General features: G+C 41.4%; 1 protein-coding gene and 3 non-coding genes across 4 annotated transcripts in view; 1 reads left to right on the forward strand and 3 right to left on the reverse strand.

Moving 5' to 3' along the window:
• Window positions 1-1,879: 1,879 nt before the first annotated feature.
• TRNAD-GUC lies at window positions 1,880-1,951 on the reverse strand. Its single transcript has one exon. It is a non-coding gene; the product is annotated as a tRNA-Asp (tRNA).
• Window positions 1,952-3,054: 1,103 nt separating this feature from the next.
• On the reverse strand, window positions 3,055-3,126 carry TRNAG-UCC. The gene has a single exon. It is a non-coding gene; the product is annotated as a tRNA-Gly (tRNA).
• A 707-nt stretch (window positions 3,127-3,833) lies between these two features.
• Window positions 3,834-3,916, forward strand: TRNAL-CAG. Its single transcript has one exon. It is a non-coding gene; the product is annotated as a tRNA-Leu (tRNA).
• Window positions 3,917-17,118: 13,202 nt separating this feature from the next.
• The window catches only part of HSPA6 (heat shock protein family A (Hsp70) member 6), a 6,426-nt gene continuing 4,165 nt past the window's right edge, over window positions 17,119-19,379 (reverse strand). Inside the window, 12 exon segments of the mRNA XM_023510821.1 lie at window positions 17,119-17,226; window positions 17,229-17,350; window positions 17,353-17,403; window positions 17,406-17,727; window positions 17,729-17,901; window positions 17,904-18,026; window positions 18,029-18,234; window positions 18,236-18,434; window positions 18,437-18,494; window positions 18,497-18,697; window positions 18,699-18,818; window positions 18,820-18,968. Of these exon segments, the coding sequence (XP_023366589.1) occupies window positions 17,119-17,226; window positions 17,229-17,350; window positions 17,353-17,403; window positions 17,406-17,727; window positions 17,729-17,901; window positions 17,904-18,026; window positions 18,029-18,234; window positions 18,236-18,434; window positions 18,437-18,494; window positions 18,497-18,697; window positions 18,699-18,818; window positions 18,820-18,968 (1,832 nt within the window).

The following is a 19,379-nucleotide window of genomic DNA, read 5'->3' on the forward strand; positions in this document are numbered from 1 at the left end:
AAAAAGAGTAAATTTCAGAATGGAGGGAGCCACATAGGAGAAAATCAAATCTCCAAATAATTCTCCCCTTAAATCCTTACCTCACTCCTGAACTGGGCATGCACTGAACAGAGACTGCAAAGAGGCCAAGGCGAGAATAACAGTTGAAAAGCTAAAAGAATACTGAGCAGAGATTTCAAGAACTTCCCTACAAGAGACAGAAAAACACTGGAAATGAAATAGAAAATTTGTTAAAGAAATTGTGATGTAGCCATATGGTTTAACACAATGAAACCAAAAAGTAATGTTTTAGACTAATAATAAATGTAGAAATAGATACAAAGTAAAAAGTCAAGTGTGTTCTTTAAAAGCCCACATCATTATACATTTATTCAAACCTATAAATGTTTAAACCTATAACATGTTCAACACATGTTGGGTAGTAATAGTAATAGTGTGTAATGTAGGTCCATCAGTTGTAACAAATGTACTCCCTGGTGAGGGATATTGACAATGGGGAAGGCTATGCCTGCGTCCAGATAGGGGTATTTAGGAAATCTCTGTCCCCTCCTCTCAATTTTGCTATGAACTTAATTAAAACTGCTCGAAAAATATGGTCTATTTAAAAATAAGCAGAATGCTTGGTATGATTCCAAATTGCATCTTTCAAATACTGAAGAGATAAACAAACAGGGAAATATTAATAGGAGATTTTTTAGTGATGGAAATATTGACGGATACCTTCTGTTTATGATTTGCTTATTCTCCATATTGCCTACAAGTAATATATATTACCATTCTTCACAAGAAAAATAATGTCTTTTGTAAAAATGGGCATATAACTACGTGCCAGGTGCTTTCACGTATATTTTATTCTACCCTCAAAAATATCATTCATAATAGGTACAATTATTTCCTTTTTAATATACCGTACATATACATAGATGATGAAACTGAGGCTCAGAAAGACTGAACAAAGCATTAGTAAGTGGAAGAACTGAGATTCAAAATACAGTATGTTCGAAACCCTACACTCCTGGTGCAGGGCACCACTTCAGAGGACTTTAGAGCTACAAAGGATGCCAAACTGTGGAGTTTGAAACGCTACTCCAGTTTATAAAGGTGAAGAAAACCAGTAGACCAGAGAAATTAAACTGTTTGTTTATCATAAAAAAAAAAAATAAGAAAGAAAAGAAAAACACACACACACACAGAAACAAGAACAGATCGCCTGATAGTCAGACCAGTTCTTATTTGGTATAAACATAAAGGCTGGTCCGATGGTAGTGAATTATCAGAACTTAATTAACATTAGTGTCACTAAAGTTGGTATTTCACTGGCTAAAAAAAAAAAAAAATCATAAAATCTTTGCTATTATCCTTCAACCACTGTAGGGGAAGTTTTTTCATGAGTTTGCACATCTTCGGGTAAGGTGGCAGTGGAGAGTGCCCAATTAAGAATTTGGGCGGGACACTGCAGAATACCTGCAGAATACCTGCGGGAAAAGGGAAGACGGAGTGCCTACTCCACCAGTCGTCGGTGGGGAAATGGAGAGAAGGTGGAAATCCGAAGTCCAGGGTTTAAGGCATACAAGGAGGATTCTCTTCCCGGGGGCAGCAGGAAATGGAAATAAATGCCCAACAATTAACCCAGCCCCCAGGCCCATACAGTGGCCAATCAGGTTGAAACTTGCTTAATTAATCACCCAACACAGAAAATTAATCACCCAACACAGAACCAGAGTCAAGGTAAGTTCACCCACTCCTACGCTTGCCCATATCCACGAACATTGCAGGTGAAAAACAAGTTTTCCGAGAGAACCTAAAATTGTCATAGAATGATTTTTGTTCCGGGAGTAACAGAAGCTTCTGTGGGAGGAAACAGGAAAAGGCTGCACGTCTCCCCGTCGGGGAATCGAACCCCGGTCTCCCGCGTGACAGGCGGGGATACTCACCACTATACTAACGAGGACAACTGCGCAAAATTTACAACAATTGCTGCCTAGGAAGACATCTGTAATACCAATGTCTCCAAAATCACTGTTTGGGAAGACCTGGAGTCACCCACGTACCTTAAAAAGTTGGTGGACTACTTTTCTAGACCAGCTTATTACAATAGAAACATAACGTGGGGCCCACATGTAATTTTCTAATAACCACATTCAAAAATTAAAAGAAACATTTGATAATAATTTTAATAATAAATGTTACTTAACCCTATATATCCAAAATATTATTTCAACATGTGATCAATATACACATTTTATTAATTTAGCTATATTTTCTCTTGGTTTTCAAAATTCAGTATGTGTTTTACACTTACGAACAGCACATTTCAACTTGGGCGTTAAATTTTCATCAAAAAAATAATATTTCCAGTTCATAAAATTTACAGTTGAAAAAGTAGATTCATATATCTCAGTCGTTCCAAGCGCACTTAAACGTTCTCTAATAGCTAAATTGAGAAACTGTCTTAAAATTTCCATTTATTTATTTCAATTAATTTATTAAATTTGAAAATGCATTTCCTTGGATGCACTCGCCAATTTCGAGTGCTCCGTAGATTGTGGCTGCCATATGAACCTCTGAGGTAAAGGCACAACAGCCCATTTCTGAGGCTCTTCAGACAAGAAATCCCAGAATCCAGATCCCAGATCCTAAAGATTCCTTCAAAGTCAGAAGTTTAAAAGGAAAGGGAAAGGCTGGTCCGAAGGTAGTGAGTTATTTCACTTGATTGTTCAAAGTCAGTTACAGATTGAACTCCTTGTTCTACTCTTTGTCCCTTCTCACTACTGCGCTTGACTAGTCTTTTAAAAAAAGAGAGAGAGAGAGAAGAAAAAGGAAGGAAAAAAAAGGAGGGAAGAAGAAAACCTTCAGAATCTAAGCCCATGAAAACAAGCCTGGGCAGAGAAAGAGGCCAGGGTCAAACAGGAAAGAGGAGAAAGCGAAGTATGGCGATAGAATATGGTAACTTTGCTTAGGCGTAAAATTAACAGCACCGCGAGCTCTGTTTCTCAATCTTCTCAAGAACGTGTTTTGTTAAACAAACAAAACAAAACAAAAAAAATCTTACGCTGCGTTAGCCGGGAATCGAACCCGGGTCAACTGCTTGGAAGGCAGCTATGCTCACCACTATACCACCAACGCTTCCGGTACCCTCCCACTTACAATTTCTTACATAAATGAAATAAAGTCAGTGATTGTCTTTTCATCACTATACCCTCAGTGCTTCCAATAACTTTGTGCTTACAATTTCATACATAAGGGAAATAAAGTCAGTGATTGCCTTTTTTCTCCTACCCTTTTCAGTGGTGGTCTTTATTTATGCTCCCAGCGCGAGGTACATAAAAACTTCACCCAGTGAACACAGACTCCTTTATTCGGCCCCACCAGTAAACAGCGTGGACCTGATGAACGCGGAGTCCACCCGGCGCCGGGAAAGCCGACTTGGAAAGCCGAGGCTTAGCGCCGCCTGCTCTCACCCCCACTTGCCCTGCGTACGGGCTCTCCCAGTTCTCAGCTCCTGGCTCTGGAGGCCCAGCGCTAGATCCACCGGTGTCAGACTTGGTAATGGCAATTTGGTGCTGAGAATCCGAGAAAGACCGACCCGCGCAAGGTCCACCCTGACGTACCTCAGACTCCGTAGAGAGGAGGATTTGAAAATGCGCCGGGGAAAATGGCATAGTGATCACGGAAGTAGGAAACAGCGGTTCAGAGACAGTTTTGTTTTTCCAGCTTTGCGTAGGGGTCCAGGACGAGTTTGGATTCTAGCTGAAACAAACTAAATTAATACAACCTGGTAACATCCATTGTTAGTCTTTGATAAATATAACACAAAATAAGTTGTCTATCGTGTCAGGATGGCCGAGCGGTCTAAGGCGCTGCGTTCAGGTCGCAGTCTCCCCTGGAGGCGTGGGTTCGAATCCCACTTCTGACAACAATATCTTTTGCTCCCTTACATCTTCGAGCCTGAACCAACCAGCCAATACTGTGAACTTCTAGAGAAAGAATTGACACTGCTTTTTATCCTACGTATCTACATATCCTACTACACTGTGAATATAAAACTAAATATTTCTTCTATGTACTGGCATGGAAGTGGACCATGAAACCAGGAGTAGTAGAAAATAAGATCTATCCTTTACTGTGACAAAAAATACAATTTAGGTTAGCATCCGCCTTCCCGGTGCTTTTTTACACATTCCTTTATTTGACAACAATATATTGAGACTTTTCCATGTGTCAAGCATACTAAGGCAGGAAGATACTAAGGTCCCCTTTAGCAGAAAAAGGAAAAGCCTTCAACCCAGGATTTCTTAATTTGCTATACAGTAATTAGCCTGAATCTTTTATGCTAACGTAAGCATCAGATTTTCCCTCGCCTTCCTGGACCCGCCCCCCCCCATCATCAATTCTAATTCGGTTCAGTTTGTAGTGTCAAAGAACACCAGGAAAAGAAATCTGCAGATCTAATGTTGGGGGATGGGAGGTGATAGGATACTCATGGAGTTTGTTGTTTTAAGAATTTGTTTCTAGAAGATCACAAATAAGAGCTGAGTATGGAAAAAGCCTAACTGGCCTTTTGGGGAGAGGGAAGAGCTGTTAAGAAGTTGAATGTGGGAGGTTCATAGAACGCAGATGGAAGGATCTTCGGGTTGACTAGTGCAAGTTTGCCAGGCAGCACTACACTATCATTTACTGGACTTGGGACCTTGGGAAATGTTTTCGACATTTCTAAGCCTTAGCCTGTAGTGAAATGGTTGTAGAATTGATTGATACAGGAATTGTAGATCTCAGGCCCCACCTTAGACCTACTGAATCTGCATTTTACAGGATCCCAGCATGATTCACCCCCATGTTAAAGTCACCCCCATGATAGCACGGGTCTATCTAAGCTAGGTGATTTACTCACTTTGCAAAATCTTTAATCTAGAATCCTCTTTTCTTGATCCGCACCAGGCCACTTTTTATTCAGTATCATTTAGGCATTTACATGTTAAGCCCTGTGCTTAGGACAGAGGACACAAAGTTAAATGCTATGTCTAAGCCAAGGAGGATGATAGCACATTCATAAGACAGACATGTTAAAAAAATAATGTTTTGTTTTCTTTTGAGACAGGATCTTGCTCTCTCTGTTGCCAAGGCAAGAGTGCAGTGGGGTCATCATCACTCACCGCAACTTCAAACGCCTAGATTGAAGCAATCCTCCTGCCTCAGCCTCCCAGGCAGCTTGGACGGCAGGCACATGCCACCACACCTGGCTAAATTTTTCTATTTTTCTTGTAGATACTGGAGTTGGAAAAAGGGGTGGGCGTGAGGGCAGAGTGTCTCACTCAAGGCTTCTAGCAATCCTGCCTCCCAAAGCTTTGGGATTACTTAGCCAAAAGTAGTTTTTAAACAAACCTGAGCCAAAATAAGTTCTCAAGGTTAACATCACCAGCGATTACATTAACATAGTGTACACCCTGATATAATGTGGTAGCATAGTTACTTCTCCTCTCTGGCATTCTTCCCTAACCATGAAAAAATATTAGACAAACTCAAATTAAGGGACAATCTACAAAACACCAGTGTCAGAGCATGAAAAACAGGAGAAAACAGAGAAACTGTCACAGATTGTAGGGAAATAAGGAGACAAAATAACAAAATATAACATGCTATCCTGGATTGACTCCTGAAAGAATAAAGGACATTAGTGGGAAAATGGCTGATTAAAGTCTACAAATTAGTTATTAGTATTGTGACAATGCCAATTTCTGAAGCTTGATGGGTGTATCATGCTTATGTAGGATTTTAGTATTTGGGGGCACAGGCTAAAGGATATATTGTGATTTTCTGTCATATCTTTGCAATTCATCCATTGATTCAAAATTATTGCAAAATAAAAAAATTAAAATAGAAACAATTTGAAAGTGGTTGCCTGTGAGAAGATTTGGTTTTGAGTTCATAATAATGAGCATGTATTTTGATTTAATGTATTCCTTTTTTTTTTTTTTAGGAACTGCATGACATAGTTGTAATTATAATAATCAAAGTAAGACTACCTACAACAAATGGATTTTTAGATGTCTGTTATACAAGAAAAAGTTCCCGAAGAAACGAAACCAAAATGATCAACAACAGCCATTTAAAAGTAAAAGAAGTGATTAATTTGTTCAAATATCTCTGTAGAAAAATAGACACCACCCAGATGGGAGAATTGGAGGTATATTCACAACTAACCACAGTACAATTTTCCTGCTTATACTCTTAAAGAGGGTGTTGTGCTCAGGTTCACAGGTGGTCAGAGACACAGAGAATAGGCTTGCGTTGGAATAGTATAGAGACAGAGATGACTACCACCTTAAGACGGCGAGTAGCAAACTTCTTTATTCCTTGCTGGTTTAAATAACCAGCTCTGCATGTACACACTGTCAATCAACAAACCTTCCATTACTTTAGTGACATATAGTAAAAAACAAATTAACCTTTATATAGTGCCTGCTAGTCTACTGATCACAACATCCATTATACTGAAAGTACCAATCAAGGAAAAACATGTTGTTGACTTTCCAGTCTGATTCTTGACAGGTAGGGAAACTCCATCAGGGGGAAAGGGCTGATTAATCACTCACTCTACAAGGCCCTAAACCACCTGGAGGCAGTAACTTGAAGTCTTATAAAACCACAATCTGGAGGTTCCAAAAGTATGCCGATGTCGTGCCTATGGGTACCAGCCTCCCTGGCCCTGCTCAGAGCAATGGAATGTCACATTCCTCCCGCTAGGGCAAAGGCCATAGGGGGAGTTCAACCTCAGAGCCTCCTGGATTGTAGAAAAACATGACTTATATTCCTGCTCACTCTCGGAGGCAAAAAGGCACAAGTATATAGGTTTTTCCGCCTATAAGAGGGGAATTTAAATCTCAGGACCCCCATCACCTCCAAATCATTGTGCAAAAGGGAAGGTCAAACCTGAAGGCAGAGTCATACAACACTCCTTCCAAGTGAGTGTCTGTTACTGACATTATGCTTTTAGCTAATGTCAGTAACAGATAGATCTCACCAACCCTTCTGTGAGATATCCCACAGAAGGGTTGTGGGAGGCACCTGTGAGAAGTACCTTGGTGACAAGGGATTGGAGAAGGGACTTAACTTCATTGGTCTGGTTAAAGAGCACGAGAGGGAAAGCGGAGAGCACGAGAGAATGTGTATCATTGGTTAGCAGTCTCCACACCTGTGGCGTAGGCGGCCACGGGATTACTTCTATTAGCCGGGCTTGTCCTTTGGCTCCACTTCTTGCTGGGAGGACACCTGATCGGCGCTCCGCTACTAAGACTGCTGCTGAGAGGTTGTTGCTGAGATGCTGGCTCCTACTAATACTGACTGTGACTTCTAAGGTGCTTCGGGCCCTGAGACCCGAATGAGACATACCCCAGTTGTAAATGTATAGCGGTCCGCGTCCTGGGAGTTTGAAGGGCTGGCCCGCCACCGAGTGTCCCGGCTCCGACAAAGGGTAAAAGTCCTCCGATATCTACAATGACTGACCCCACAGATCACTCATAAGGAAATTCTTTACTGGCCTCCCACGAACAAGGGCATGCTTATTATAACTTCAGTTCTGCAAGCTAAGCCTAGCTCTTAAAACTAAAGTCTGTTTTCCACACTAAGAATGTGATTACAAGTCTATCTTCCCAGGTGCAGAACAGAGACAAGACAAGCTCAATCATTCTTTCATCTATCCAGGGACATCTATCTGCACAATTGCTTCTTCCTTCACTCTTTTTTCCTCTTCAAGCATCCACCCCATCTAATCTAGGTGACTTACTCACTTTGATCTTTAATCTAGAATCCCCTTCTCTTGATCCTCACCAGGCGACTTATGCAAAGTGTAGATTTTTTAGATGCTCAAGTCTCACAAGAATGTAACCATTTCCCTCACTGCCTACCCCCCTCCTCCTTTTTCTTTTTTGTATGCCCTCTCCCCTTAAATACTGAATTCCCAAATCCCTCTTTAGAGAGCACAGGTTACAGGTGCTTCTGTGGTTTACGATTTTCCTGGGCATATCCTCAAAATTTCACTTGCTAAATCTCCACTGATTGAGATCTTTACCTCAGTCATTGTGTGTGTGTGTGTGTGTGTGTGATTATAAGAAGAAACAGGCATGCTATTGGAATACTAAGAAGCTTTTTTAATCCTATGGGTACCATGATTTCTTTGGGAAAGTACAAATAGGTTTAGATGGTCAATGTTTGAAGTTGGGAAAAGATTCAGGAAAGGGAGGATGTAATACAGTGTATATACATATAACTCTATCTCTTTTCTGCAGGTTCCTTCAATGTGAAAGTAGGTTGCACAGACCCTGGGCCAGGTGCAGGATAAGAGACAGTTAAAAATGTGAAATGGGCCAGATGTGGTGGTTCACACCTGTAATCCCAGCACTTTGGGAGGCTGAGGCAGGAGGATGGCTTGAGCCAGGAGATCAAGGTTGCAGTGAGTTATGATCATGCCACTGCACTCTTACCTGGATGACAGAGAAAGATACTGTCTCAAGAAAAAAAAAAAGGTAAAATAACAGCCAGACCAAATAGATTGTTAGCAAACCTCCACTTTATCTGCAATAGATCTACCTAATCTAAATGCAATGTAGCCAAGCTCTCCCTCACTTCTGAGATAAAAAATAAAACTCCCAGGGCTAGTAGGATAGACACGGCATGAACCGAGTTGATTGGGAATTAACTCCCATAAGTTTATTCTTGCTCTCATGTTGTCATTTACTTAACTGGCAGTGAAGTTAAGTATTTAACTGAGGATATTTCCCAGGTTCTGTCACTTGCTTCAAAAAGACACACAAATGTTTACTTAATAGATGATGTAAATATACAATGAAATGTATACATTTTCTCTCAGGGCTCAGCATACAAATGCATTTTAAAGAAATAATATATCCTGGCTCAGTGCCTTGTAGCTCAAGTGGCTAAGGCACCAGCCACATATACCAGAGCTGATGGGTTCAAATCCAGCCTGGGCCTGCCAAACAATGACAACTACAACCAAAAAATAGCTGGGCATTGTGGCAGGCACCTGTAGTCCCAGCTACTTGGGATGCTGAGGCTTAAGCCCAGGAGTTGGAGGTTGCTGTGAGCTGTGATGCCACTGCACTCTACCCAGGGTGACAGCTTGAGGCTCTGTCTCAAAACAAAAAAAAAAGAGAGAGAGAAAAGAAGTAATGTATCCAATTTCACAATATCTGGGGAAGTTCTGGTAATAAGCAGTTCTGACCTATTTGTGGGGTGACATACTCAGGCTCTAGAATCAGGTAGGATGGGGTTCCTAATTCAAGCCTTCCTTCCTATTGGCCCAAATTTTTTTCTTATTTTGTCATTAATTTTTAATTAAAATCGTAACTGTATACATTTATAGAATTCGATGTGATGATTTAATAATATACAGTGTGGAATGCTTAAATCAAACTGATTAACATAGCCATAACCTCACTTATTTTTTTGTGGCAAGACATTTAAGACTTACTCTCAGTTATTTTGAAATATACCTTTGCATTGTACATATTAGGTGAGATCTCACCAAATGCCCTCCCTCCTTCACCAATTGGCTTCCTCTTTCCCCTCCCCTCTTTCTCCTCATCCCTTCCTCTTGCTAGACTTTGTGTTTTACCATTCATATGAGTGCGTAAGTGTTTACATATTCATTTCATAATAGTATTGAGTACATTGGATACTTTTTTCCCAGTCTTGAAAACACATTTACTTTACTAGGAAAAATGTGTTCCAGCTCCATCCAGGTAAACATAAAAGATGTAAAGTCTGCGTTTTTTATTGCTAAATAGTATTCCTTGGTATACATATGCCACAATTTGTTAATTCATTCATGGGTTGATGGGCATTTAGCTTGTTTCCACAACTTGGCAATTATGAATCATTCTGGTACAAATGTCTTTGTGATAAAATTTTTGTTCTTCTGGATAGAACAAAAAAAATTTGTTCTTCTGGGTATCTACCTAGTAATGGGATTGTGGAATCAAATGGAAGGTCAACTTTTAGTTCTTTGAGAATTCTCTACACTTCTTTTCATAAGACTGTATTAGCTGGCAATCCCACCAGCAGTGTAGAAGTGTTCCCTTCTCTCCACATCCACGCCAACATCTGCAGTTTTGAGACTTTGTGATGTGGGCTTATCTTACAGGAGTTATCTGATATCACAAAGAGGTTTTGATTTGCATTTCTCTGATGATTAAGACAATGAGCATTTTTTCACGTGTTTAATGGCCATTTCTGGTCTGCCATTTTTGGAAAAGTTTCTGTTCAAGTCTTTTTTCCCACAAAGAAATGGGGAAAGTTGTTTGGGCAGTGCCTGTGGCTCAAAGGAGTATGGCGCCAGCCCCATATGCTGGAGGTGGTGGGTTCAAACCCAGCCCCCACCAAACCTGCAAGAAAGAAATGGGGTTGTTTGCTCTTTCTTATTGATTAATTTGAATTCTCTGTAGATTCCAGTTATTGGACTTTTGTTGGATTCATACCATGCAAAACTCTTCTCCCATTCCAAAGGCTGTTTGCTCTGGTTGTAGTAGCCTTAGCTGTGCAGAAGCTTTTTAGCTTGACCAAATCCTAGTTATTTATTTTTGGTATTGCTGGAATTGCCTAGGGGAAGGGGTCTTCCCCATAAAATATTTTCCCAGGTCAATATTTTCAAGCATTTTCCCTGCACTCTCTTCTAGAATTTTTATTGTTTCATGTCTTAAATTTAAATATTTTATCCAGCGAGAGTAAATTTTTGTCAACGGTGAGAGGTGTGGGTCCAGTTTCAGTCTTCTACCAACGGCTAACAAGTTCTCTCAGCACCATTTGTTAAATTGGAATTCTTTTCCCTAGTGCATGTTTTTGTTAGGCTTCTCAAAGATCAAATGATGATAATTGGCTGGGTTCATCTCTAGATTCTCTATTTGTTCCATAAATCTATATCTTTATTTTTGTGCCAGTACCATGCTGTTTTGATCACTATAGATTTGTAGTATAACCTGAAGTCTGGTAGTGAGGAGCCTCCAGATTGATTTTAATTTCTAAGAATTATATTGACTATTTCGGGATTTTTCTCATTCCATATAAAATGAAGTTCTAGTTTTTTAAGTATGACTGACATTGGTACTTTGATGGGGATTGCATTAAATTTGTAGATTGCTTTGGGTAATATGGACATTTTAACAATATTGATTCTTCCCAACCATGAGCATGGTATGTTCTTCCATTTGTTAACATCCTCTGTTATTTCTTTTCTCAGGGTTTCATAGTTCTCTTTATAGAGTTCTTTCACATCCTTTGTTAGATATATTCCCAGGTATTTCACCTGCTTTGGCACTACTGCCAAAGGAATAGTGTCTTTGATTATATTCTCAGCTCGACTGTTGTTGGCATATTTTGTATCACAAGACACTGCTATATTCCTTGATCACTTCAATGTGCTTTGTAATTGAGTCCCTGGGGCTTTCCAGGTATAAGATCATGTCATCTGCAAAGAGTGAGATTTTGACCTTCTCTGTCCCCATTCAAATACCTTTTATCTCCTTCTCTTGCATGATTGCAATGGCTAGGACTTCCAGCACTATGTTGAATAGCAGTGGTGAAAATAGGTGTCCAGTCTAGTTCCAGATTTGAGTAGAAATGCTTTCAGTTTCACTCCATTCAATATGATATTGGTTATGGGTTTGCTATAGATGACTTCTAGCAGTTTAAGAAATGTCCCATCTAAGCCTATTTTCTTAAGTGTTGTAATCATGAAAGGATGCTGGATATTACCAAAAGCCTTTTATGCATCAATTGAGAGAATCCTATGGGCTTTGTGTTTGATTTTATTTATATGGTGAATAATACTTATGGATTTATGTATGTTGAACCCACCTTGTAACCCTGGGATAAAACCAACTTCATCATGGTGTATAACTTTTTAGATGTGTCATCATATTCTGTTTGCTAGGATTTTATTGAATATTTTTGCACTGATATTCATTAATGTTATTGGTCTATGGTTTTCTTTCTTTGTTGGATCCTTTCCTGGTTTCGGGATCATAATAGATTATGTAAAATAGGTAATAGTTCCTTTTTAAAGCTTTGGTAGAATTCTGATGCAAAACCATTTGGTCAAGGGGTTTTTTGTTTGTTTGTTTGTTTTTGGAGGAGGGATTTTGTATAGTTGATGCTATTTCAGTGCTTGATATGGATCTGTTCAAAATTTCTAATTCTTTCTGGTTGAGTTTAGGAAGGTGGCATGCTTTTAGGTATTGGTCAATTTCCTCTACATTTTCATATTTCTGAGAATAGAGTTTTTTAATAGTAATCATTGAAGATCTTTTTTACTTCTGTGGTATCTGTTGTTATTTCTCCTTTATCATTCCTGATTGAAGTTATTAGAGATCTTACTTTTCTGTTTCTGGTTAGTCTAGCCAAAGTTTATCAATTTTATTAATCTTTTCAAATAACCAACTTTTTGTTTCATTGATCTTCCAAATGATTCTTTTGTTTTCAATTTCATTTAATTCTGCTCCAATTTTGATTATTTCTTTTCTTCTGCTAGGCTCGGGGTTGAATTGTTCTTCCTTTTCCAGTTGTTTGAGATGTCCCCTTAGGTTGCTGACTTACTCTCTTGCTGTTTTATTAATGAAGGCTTCTAATGCTATAAATTTCTCTCTTAGGACTGCCTTTGCAGTATCCTATAGGTTTTGATAGTTTGTGTCTTCATTGTCATTTTATTCCATAAATATGACAATTTCCTTATTAATCTCATCTTTGACCCAGATACAAGGTAATTTAGTTTCCATAATGTTATTTAGTTTCCATGACATGTTTGAATATAAAGATTTCTATTGCTATTGAGTTCAACTTTTATTTGGTGATGGTCCAAGAAGATACAAGGAATAATTTCTATTCTTTCATATTTGTTGAGGTTAGACTTGTGTCCTAAGATAGGATAAATTTTAGAGATGATCCATGGGCTGACGAGAAGAATGTGTATTCAGTTTTGTTAGGATGAAATGTTCTGTATATATCTGTTAAGTTCATTTGATCTAGGATCAAGTATAAGTCCATTATTTCTTTGTTTAGTTTCTTCTTGAAAGATCTATCCAGAACTGCCAAAGGGTGTTAAAATCTCCAACTATTATAGTACAGAAAGATATCATTTTGTCCATATCAGTTAGGGTTTGTTTTATAAATCAAGAAGAATTCAGGTAAGATACATAAATGAAATCTCTTCATGTTGAGTGCTTACCTTGACAAATATGTAGTGTCCACCCCTGTCTTTCCTTATTTTTGTTAGTTTAAATCCAATTATATCTGCAAATAAGATTGCGACTCCAGCTTTTTTCTGCTTTCCATTTGCCTAGAATGCCATTGCCCATGCCTTCACTCTGAATCTTGTCTTATCCTTTGAGGTGAATTTTGCCTCTGTTAGAGGCAACAGATACCTGGCCTGAGTTTTTGTATCCAGTCAGCCAACCTGTGCCTCTTTGGAGGAGAATTTAAACCATTCACATTGAGAGAATTGATGGGTATGGTAGCATTTTGGTCATATTTTTTTTTTCCAAAGGTCCAGTTTATATTTTTAACCCTTTCACCATCATGGAAGTTAGCTTTTATTCTTTAAATTCTGGGTGAATTTACTTTGGTGGTAGACCATTGTGCTGGTCATTATACAAAATGGATCTGAGTGTTTCCTAGGGAGCTGGTCTAGTTATGGCAAATTTCCTTAACATATGGATGTCCATAAAGTATTTTATTTCTTTATCACAAATGCAATTCAGTTTTGCTGGATACAGGATCCTGGGCTGAAAGTTGTTTTGTTTTAGAAGGATAAAGGTCAGTGACCATCCTTTTCTGACTTGAGAAGTTTCAGCTGAAAGATCAGCAGTCCTCCTGATATGTTTCCCTTTGTAGGTAATACATTTCTTATGCCTGGTGCTTTCAGGATTTTCTCCTTCATATTAACTTTGGCAAAGTTAATTATAATGTGTCTAGGAGATGCTTTATTTGGATTGAATTGTGCTGGGGTTCTGAAACTATCTATTATCTGAATTTCTATATCTCTTGCAATGCTTAGAAAATTCCCCACCATAATGGTTTGGAGTAGAACATCTTTCCTTTTAGGACCATCCTCTCCTCCTCCAGGAATCCCTATAATCCAGATGTTTGATCTTTTGTAATGATCACACAACTCTCTCAAGGAATATTCTATTCTTGTTTTCCTTTTTTTCTGCCTCTTTGGAAGCATGGGATAGTTCAAGAGACTTATCTTCAATTTCTAAGATCCTTTCTTCTTCCCTATTCAACTTTATTAATGAGAATCTCTACTGTATTTAGAAACTTGTGAAATGACTTTTTCAGTTCCTTAAACTCTGCTATATCTTTTCTCATTATGTCCATATCCTTGGTGACTTTGTCTTTGAATTCATTAACTTCTTGAGGTAGCTTTTTTGAACTACTTTTTGGATATTCCATTTTTTCTTCTATTCTATTCATCTTATTTGCCATCCATATTCTGAATTATATTTCTGTCACTTCAGCAATTTCTCTATACATTATATTTTCTGTTGTATCTCCTTTGTCATCCCTCAGAGGAGATTATCTGCTCTGGTTTCTCCTGTTGCCAGAGTTCTTCTGCTGGTTCCTCCCCATGAGTATTTTCTGCTATTTGGCAATTAAATCTGGTGGGGTGAGACTGGATCAGGGCCAAGGAAGTGTAGATAACCACCCCTTCTCCAATGAGCTGGACCTTCTGATTGTGGCTTTTCCCCTATAGCCTTGCAAGAGTTCATTTCAGAGATGCAGCCAGAGACGCTGAGGGCTGAGTTGGTGAGATAACAAGCTGGCTCTATCTTGAGGTCAGTCTGCCTCTACCCAATTCTAAGGAGTTGAGGTATTATCCTGGAATCTTAGCTGGGGAAAGATACAAACCCCTATGGGAGCCCACCCTTCCCCCTCCCCCACTGGTGATAGCTGGAGGAGGAGAATCTGCCCCTCTCTGCTGCAATACCACCCCTGTTAAACTTCATAAGGTCACAGAGTAGACAACTCAAGTCAAAAGTTCCAATCAGATTGTCTTACAAATATTCCTGGGACTTGCTTGAAAGAGTTCAAAAAGCTGCCATATGACTAGAAAACAGAAATCTGCAGGCAGATGCCATGCAAATTCCCAAGGGGCTGGAGCAGTGGGAAAGGGAGTCAGGAAATTTCCCCCACCAAAGTCAGAACTGGGGCATCACTGCCTCCGTATGCTACTGACTCCATGGGTGCCACTGTTTCTAAATGTGCCCCTACCTCCCTGTGCCCCCTATTTCTACACTGCCACCTTTCTGTGCCACTGGCTGGCAGCCCAAACAATGCCCAGGACTCTCAGAAAATTCATCAAACACTCCAGGCTCTGCAGGGGGCAGGCTTTCAGGCAGCCAGGGTAGGGGAGAAGGATGAACTGTGTGTTCAGAATTGAGGAGAAAGTATTTGTTCACTTTTGTGCCACACAGGATGATGCCTAGGCTCAGAGGTGTCACCTCCCTGAAGGAAGAAGTCTGGGGTTTAACAGCTCTCTCCCATGGGGAAATATGAGAGGTCCTTTGTTCCCTATTGGCTTGCAGAAAGTCCTCCATGGACCTCCCACTTGGGGGAGGGGTCTTCCATCCTATTGGCAATGGGCTTCATACCTGGTCTTTGTTGTCTTTCTTCTTTCTTGGACTGGCAGCTTGTCGTAGCAAGGATGATGTATACCTCTCTTTCTTTCTTTCCATGCTCAGCTCCCCTCCTTCAGCTTCACAGTCCACTATAGTCCAATTATCTCTCCCTGTGAACAGGAGACTCTGGCAAAAACTGTTTCTAGTTGGCCACCTTTACTCCTCCCCCTGTTGTCCCCACTTAATAGCTATGTGACCCTGAGTAAATTGTTTAACTTATTTGAACTTTAGAATGCTCATCTTCCAAAAGAGGGTAATACCCTGTGATGGTGCTATGAGGAGTAAATTAGATTATGTATGTCAAGTACTGGGTACATAGTTGACACTCAACTAATAATAATCAATAATAGCTATTATTTGTTGATAGTACATTTTATGCTTAACATTCTTCTTTGCATCTTACATATATTATTTAATTAAACCCTCAATTCCAAAACCAGTACTATTTTCATCATCGCCACTATGGGGAAGGAGAAATTGAAATTCAGGGTTAATGTGCACAGTATATAAAGCAGCAGAGCTGAAAATCTATGGAGTCTTGTTCTGTTATAGCCATTATGCTCTGCTTTAATAATAATAACCCTTAGACTCATCAGCATAAACCAGATAGACCATGCTGTTTCTCTTGTATAGGTAAAGTCAATAGTAATTTTGCTCATACCACCAAACCTACTCCCCCTACAAACCATTCCCCAAAGTCCAGGACTTGGGACCTTTCCTCTGAAAGAACAATGGATAAAGTGACATGACTGAAAATAGCTAATGAGCATGTGAACTGTTTTGTTAAAGTTTTTAGGACACGTAAGACTGACAAACTAAACTAGGCTCCCAATATAGAATTTTTATTGTAGGATCGCACATGGGAACCTTGCCAATACTTAAGTTTCTCCCCATTCCAATTCCTTCTTCCACCTTCCCTCCCTCCTCCTGCACAATAAGTCACAATCCTTTCCCCTCTGTCAGCCCTCACACTTTAGGACTGTTTGAGTGTGCCAACTTCAAAGTCTTCTCTTTCCCTTCTTCTCCCTGTAGAAATCATTCACCCAGACCTGTGTGCTTCAGCACCTGCCCTAATATTTTCTGCTTCTGAAAGCCTATTCCCATTGTGTGCTTAATTGGTTAGAATGAAAACCAAGAAGAATTTATTCAAATATTGAGCTATACTTCACATAGCAAAATTCATATATACAAGTAACAAAATATACAAACTGTAGGTGAAGCAATACTAAAGTGCCACACAAATGTTAATATTAATAAATTAATGATTTCTTGTTTAAAGTGGGAGAAGAGAATTAAAGAAAAAGAAAAGGCAAGTGACAAAGACCTCAGTTATAAAACTCCAGCTGTGGGGAAAAGACTCCCAGACCCCATCCCTGAAATTATAGGGCAGGATCGTAGAAGTCTAGAAGGCCCACAAGCACAGCCCTTACGGTCACATGTGTCTTATCATGAGGGGCAAATCAATGATGGGACCAGTACTGGGGTTTCCTTCGCAGACTTGAGTCGCACAACTGCTGCCCCTAGGGATTCCAGAACCGCCCCCCCATAAAACCTGGAGAAGATGGGGCAACAAATTTTCTCCAGCTCCCTCTTCTGATGTTCATACTCCTCCTTCTCTGCCAACTGGTTGTGCTTAAGCCAGGCAAGGACTTCCCAACACTTTCTTGCACTTTGTGCCTGTCCTCTTCAGGAATCTTGTCCTTAACACTTTCCTCTTGCCCTTCACATGGAAGACACAGGCATCCAGTGAGTTTGGGGCAGCCACCCTGTCCCTCTGGGCCTCATTCTCAGCCTTGTGCCATTCAGGCTCACCAAAGATCCTTCCCACCTCCTCCTTGCTTAGTTAGCCCTTGTCATTGGTGACAGTCATCTTGTTGGCCTTACCAGTGCTCCTGTCAATGGCCATCACACTCAAGATGCCATTAACATCAATATCAAAGGTCACTTCAATCTGAGGGACTCCACGTGGGGCAGGAGGGATGCTACAGAGTTCAAAGTGCCCCAGCATGTTGTTGTCCCTGGTCATGGCCCTCTCGCCCTCATTCATACACCTGGATCAAGATCCCAGGTTAGTTGTCACAGTAAGTGCTGAAGGTCTGGGTCTGCTTGGTGGGTATAGTGGCATTCCTCTGGATCAGCATAGTCATCATCTCACCTGCCGTCTCCAGTCCTAGGGGCAGGAGATCTGGCACCTTCTCACACTCATCCCCCACTCATCCCCCTGTACAGTAGCCCCATAGACCACAGCCTTATCAGGGTTGATGCTCTTGTTCAGCTCCCTGCCGTTGAAGAAGTCCTGCAGCAGCTTCTGTACCTTAGGGATGTGGGTGGAGCCCCCACCAGGAAGACATCATGGATCTGGGCCTTGTCCAGCGTGGCATCCCTCAGGGCCTTCTCCACAAGCTCCAGGGTGCTGCAGAAGAGGTCTGAACAGTTCTCAAAGCGGGCACAAGTGATGGTAGCCTAGAAGTCCATACCCTTGAACAAGGAGTCGATTTTCAGGGTGGCTTGAGTGCTGGAGGACAAGCTGCGCTTGGCACGCTCACAGCAGGGCCTGCTTGTTCCCGCTCATGTCTTTCCTGCGCTTCCTCCAAAACTCCTCCATGAAGTGGCTCACCATCTGGTTGTCAAAGACCTCTCCGCTTATGTCGGTGTCTCTTGGCATTCACCTTAAAGACATCTGCGTCAATAGAGAGTACCGAACATCAAAACTGCCCCCACCCAGGTCAAAAATGAGCACATTGCGGCACCGCTCCAGTCTAGCCCATAGGCAATGGCGACCACTGTGGGCTAGTTGATGAACCTTAAGGTACATTGAACCCTGTGATGGCACCTGTGTCCTTCATAGCCTGGCGCTGCAACTCACTGAAGTAGGCAGGCACCGTGATCACCGCATGCCTCACAGGCTGGCCCAGGTACGCCTCAGCTATCTCCTTCATCTTGCTCAGCACCATGGACGAAATCTCATCGGGGTGGACCGTCTTGTCCTCCCTGCGGAAGGACACACGGACCCTTGGGCTTGTCGCCCTTGCTCACCACATGGAAGGTCCAGTGCTTCAAGTCCGATTGAACAGTCGCATCTGTGAACTTGCGCTCAATCCTGCGCTTGGCGTCGAAAACCGTGTTTTGGGGGGCTCAGGGCCGCCTGGCTCTTGGCTGCATCGCCGACCTACAGCTAAGTGTCAGTGAAAGCCACACACCTGGGCGTGGTGCGGCGGCCCTGGTCATTGGCCGGGATCTCCCCCCGACCGCCCCTCTGGAATACGCCCAAGCACGAGTACGCTTTGTCTACTGGACGTGGATGCCCATCTCCCTGGAGGGGGTATGGGTGTGGGAGACAAAGCGGCAGCTTCTCTGGGACTAGCTGGTGCCAGGCCGGGTGCTCGGCGCCACTAAGGAGACGCGGCTCTCTCTCGGCGTCTATTCAACCAGCCCGGCTCGGGTCTGCTCGGCCCGGGTACCGTGGGTTCTGTATCCATTCGCAGGGGACCCGTCTTCTCCCACCCTCGCCGCCAAGAATCCCCAGCGCCTTCCCGGCCAGCCGAGAGCCGCCCGCCCGGGCTGACTCGGGGAGAAGGTTTGGGCTGGTAAGGCCGAGCGAGGCTCTGACTCAGAGCCCTGAAAAGAAGGGCAGAGAAAATTCTAGGTAAGGGTGCTTGGTGTGACAGAAGCCATTTAAGGCAGAAACTTCCC

The sequence above is a fragment of the Otolemur garnettii genome, unplaced genomic scaffold, assembly GCF_000181295.1.
Source record: "Otolemur garnettii isolate 467f Iridium unplaced genomic scaffold, OtoGar3 scaffold00016, whole genome shotgun sequence".
In the NCBI taxonomy this organism is placed as follows: Eukaryota; Metazoa; Chordata; class Mammalia; order Primates; family Galagidae; genus Otolemur; species Otolemur garnettii.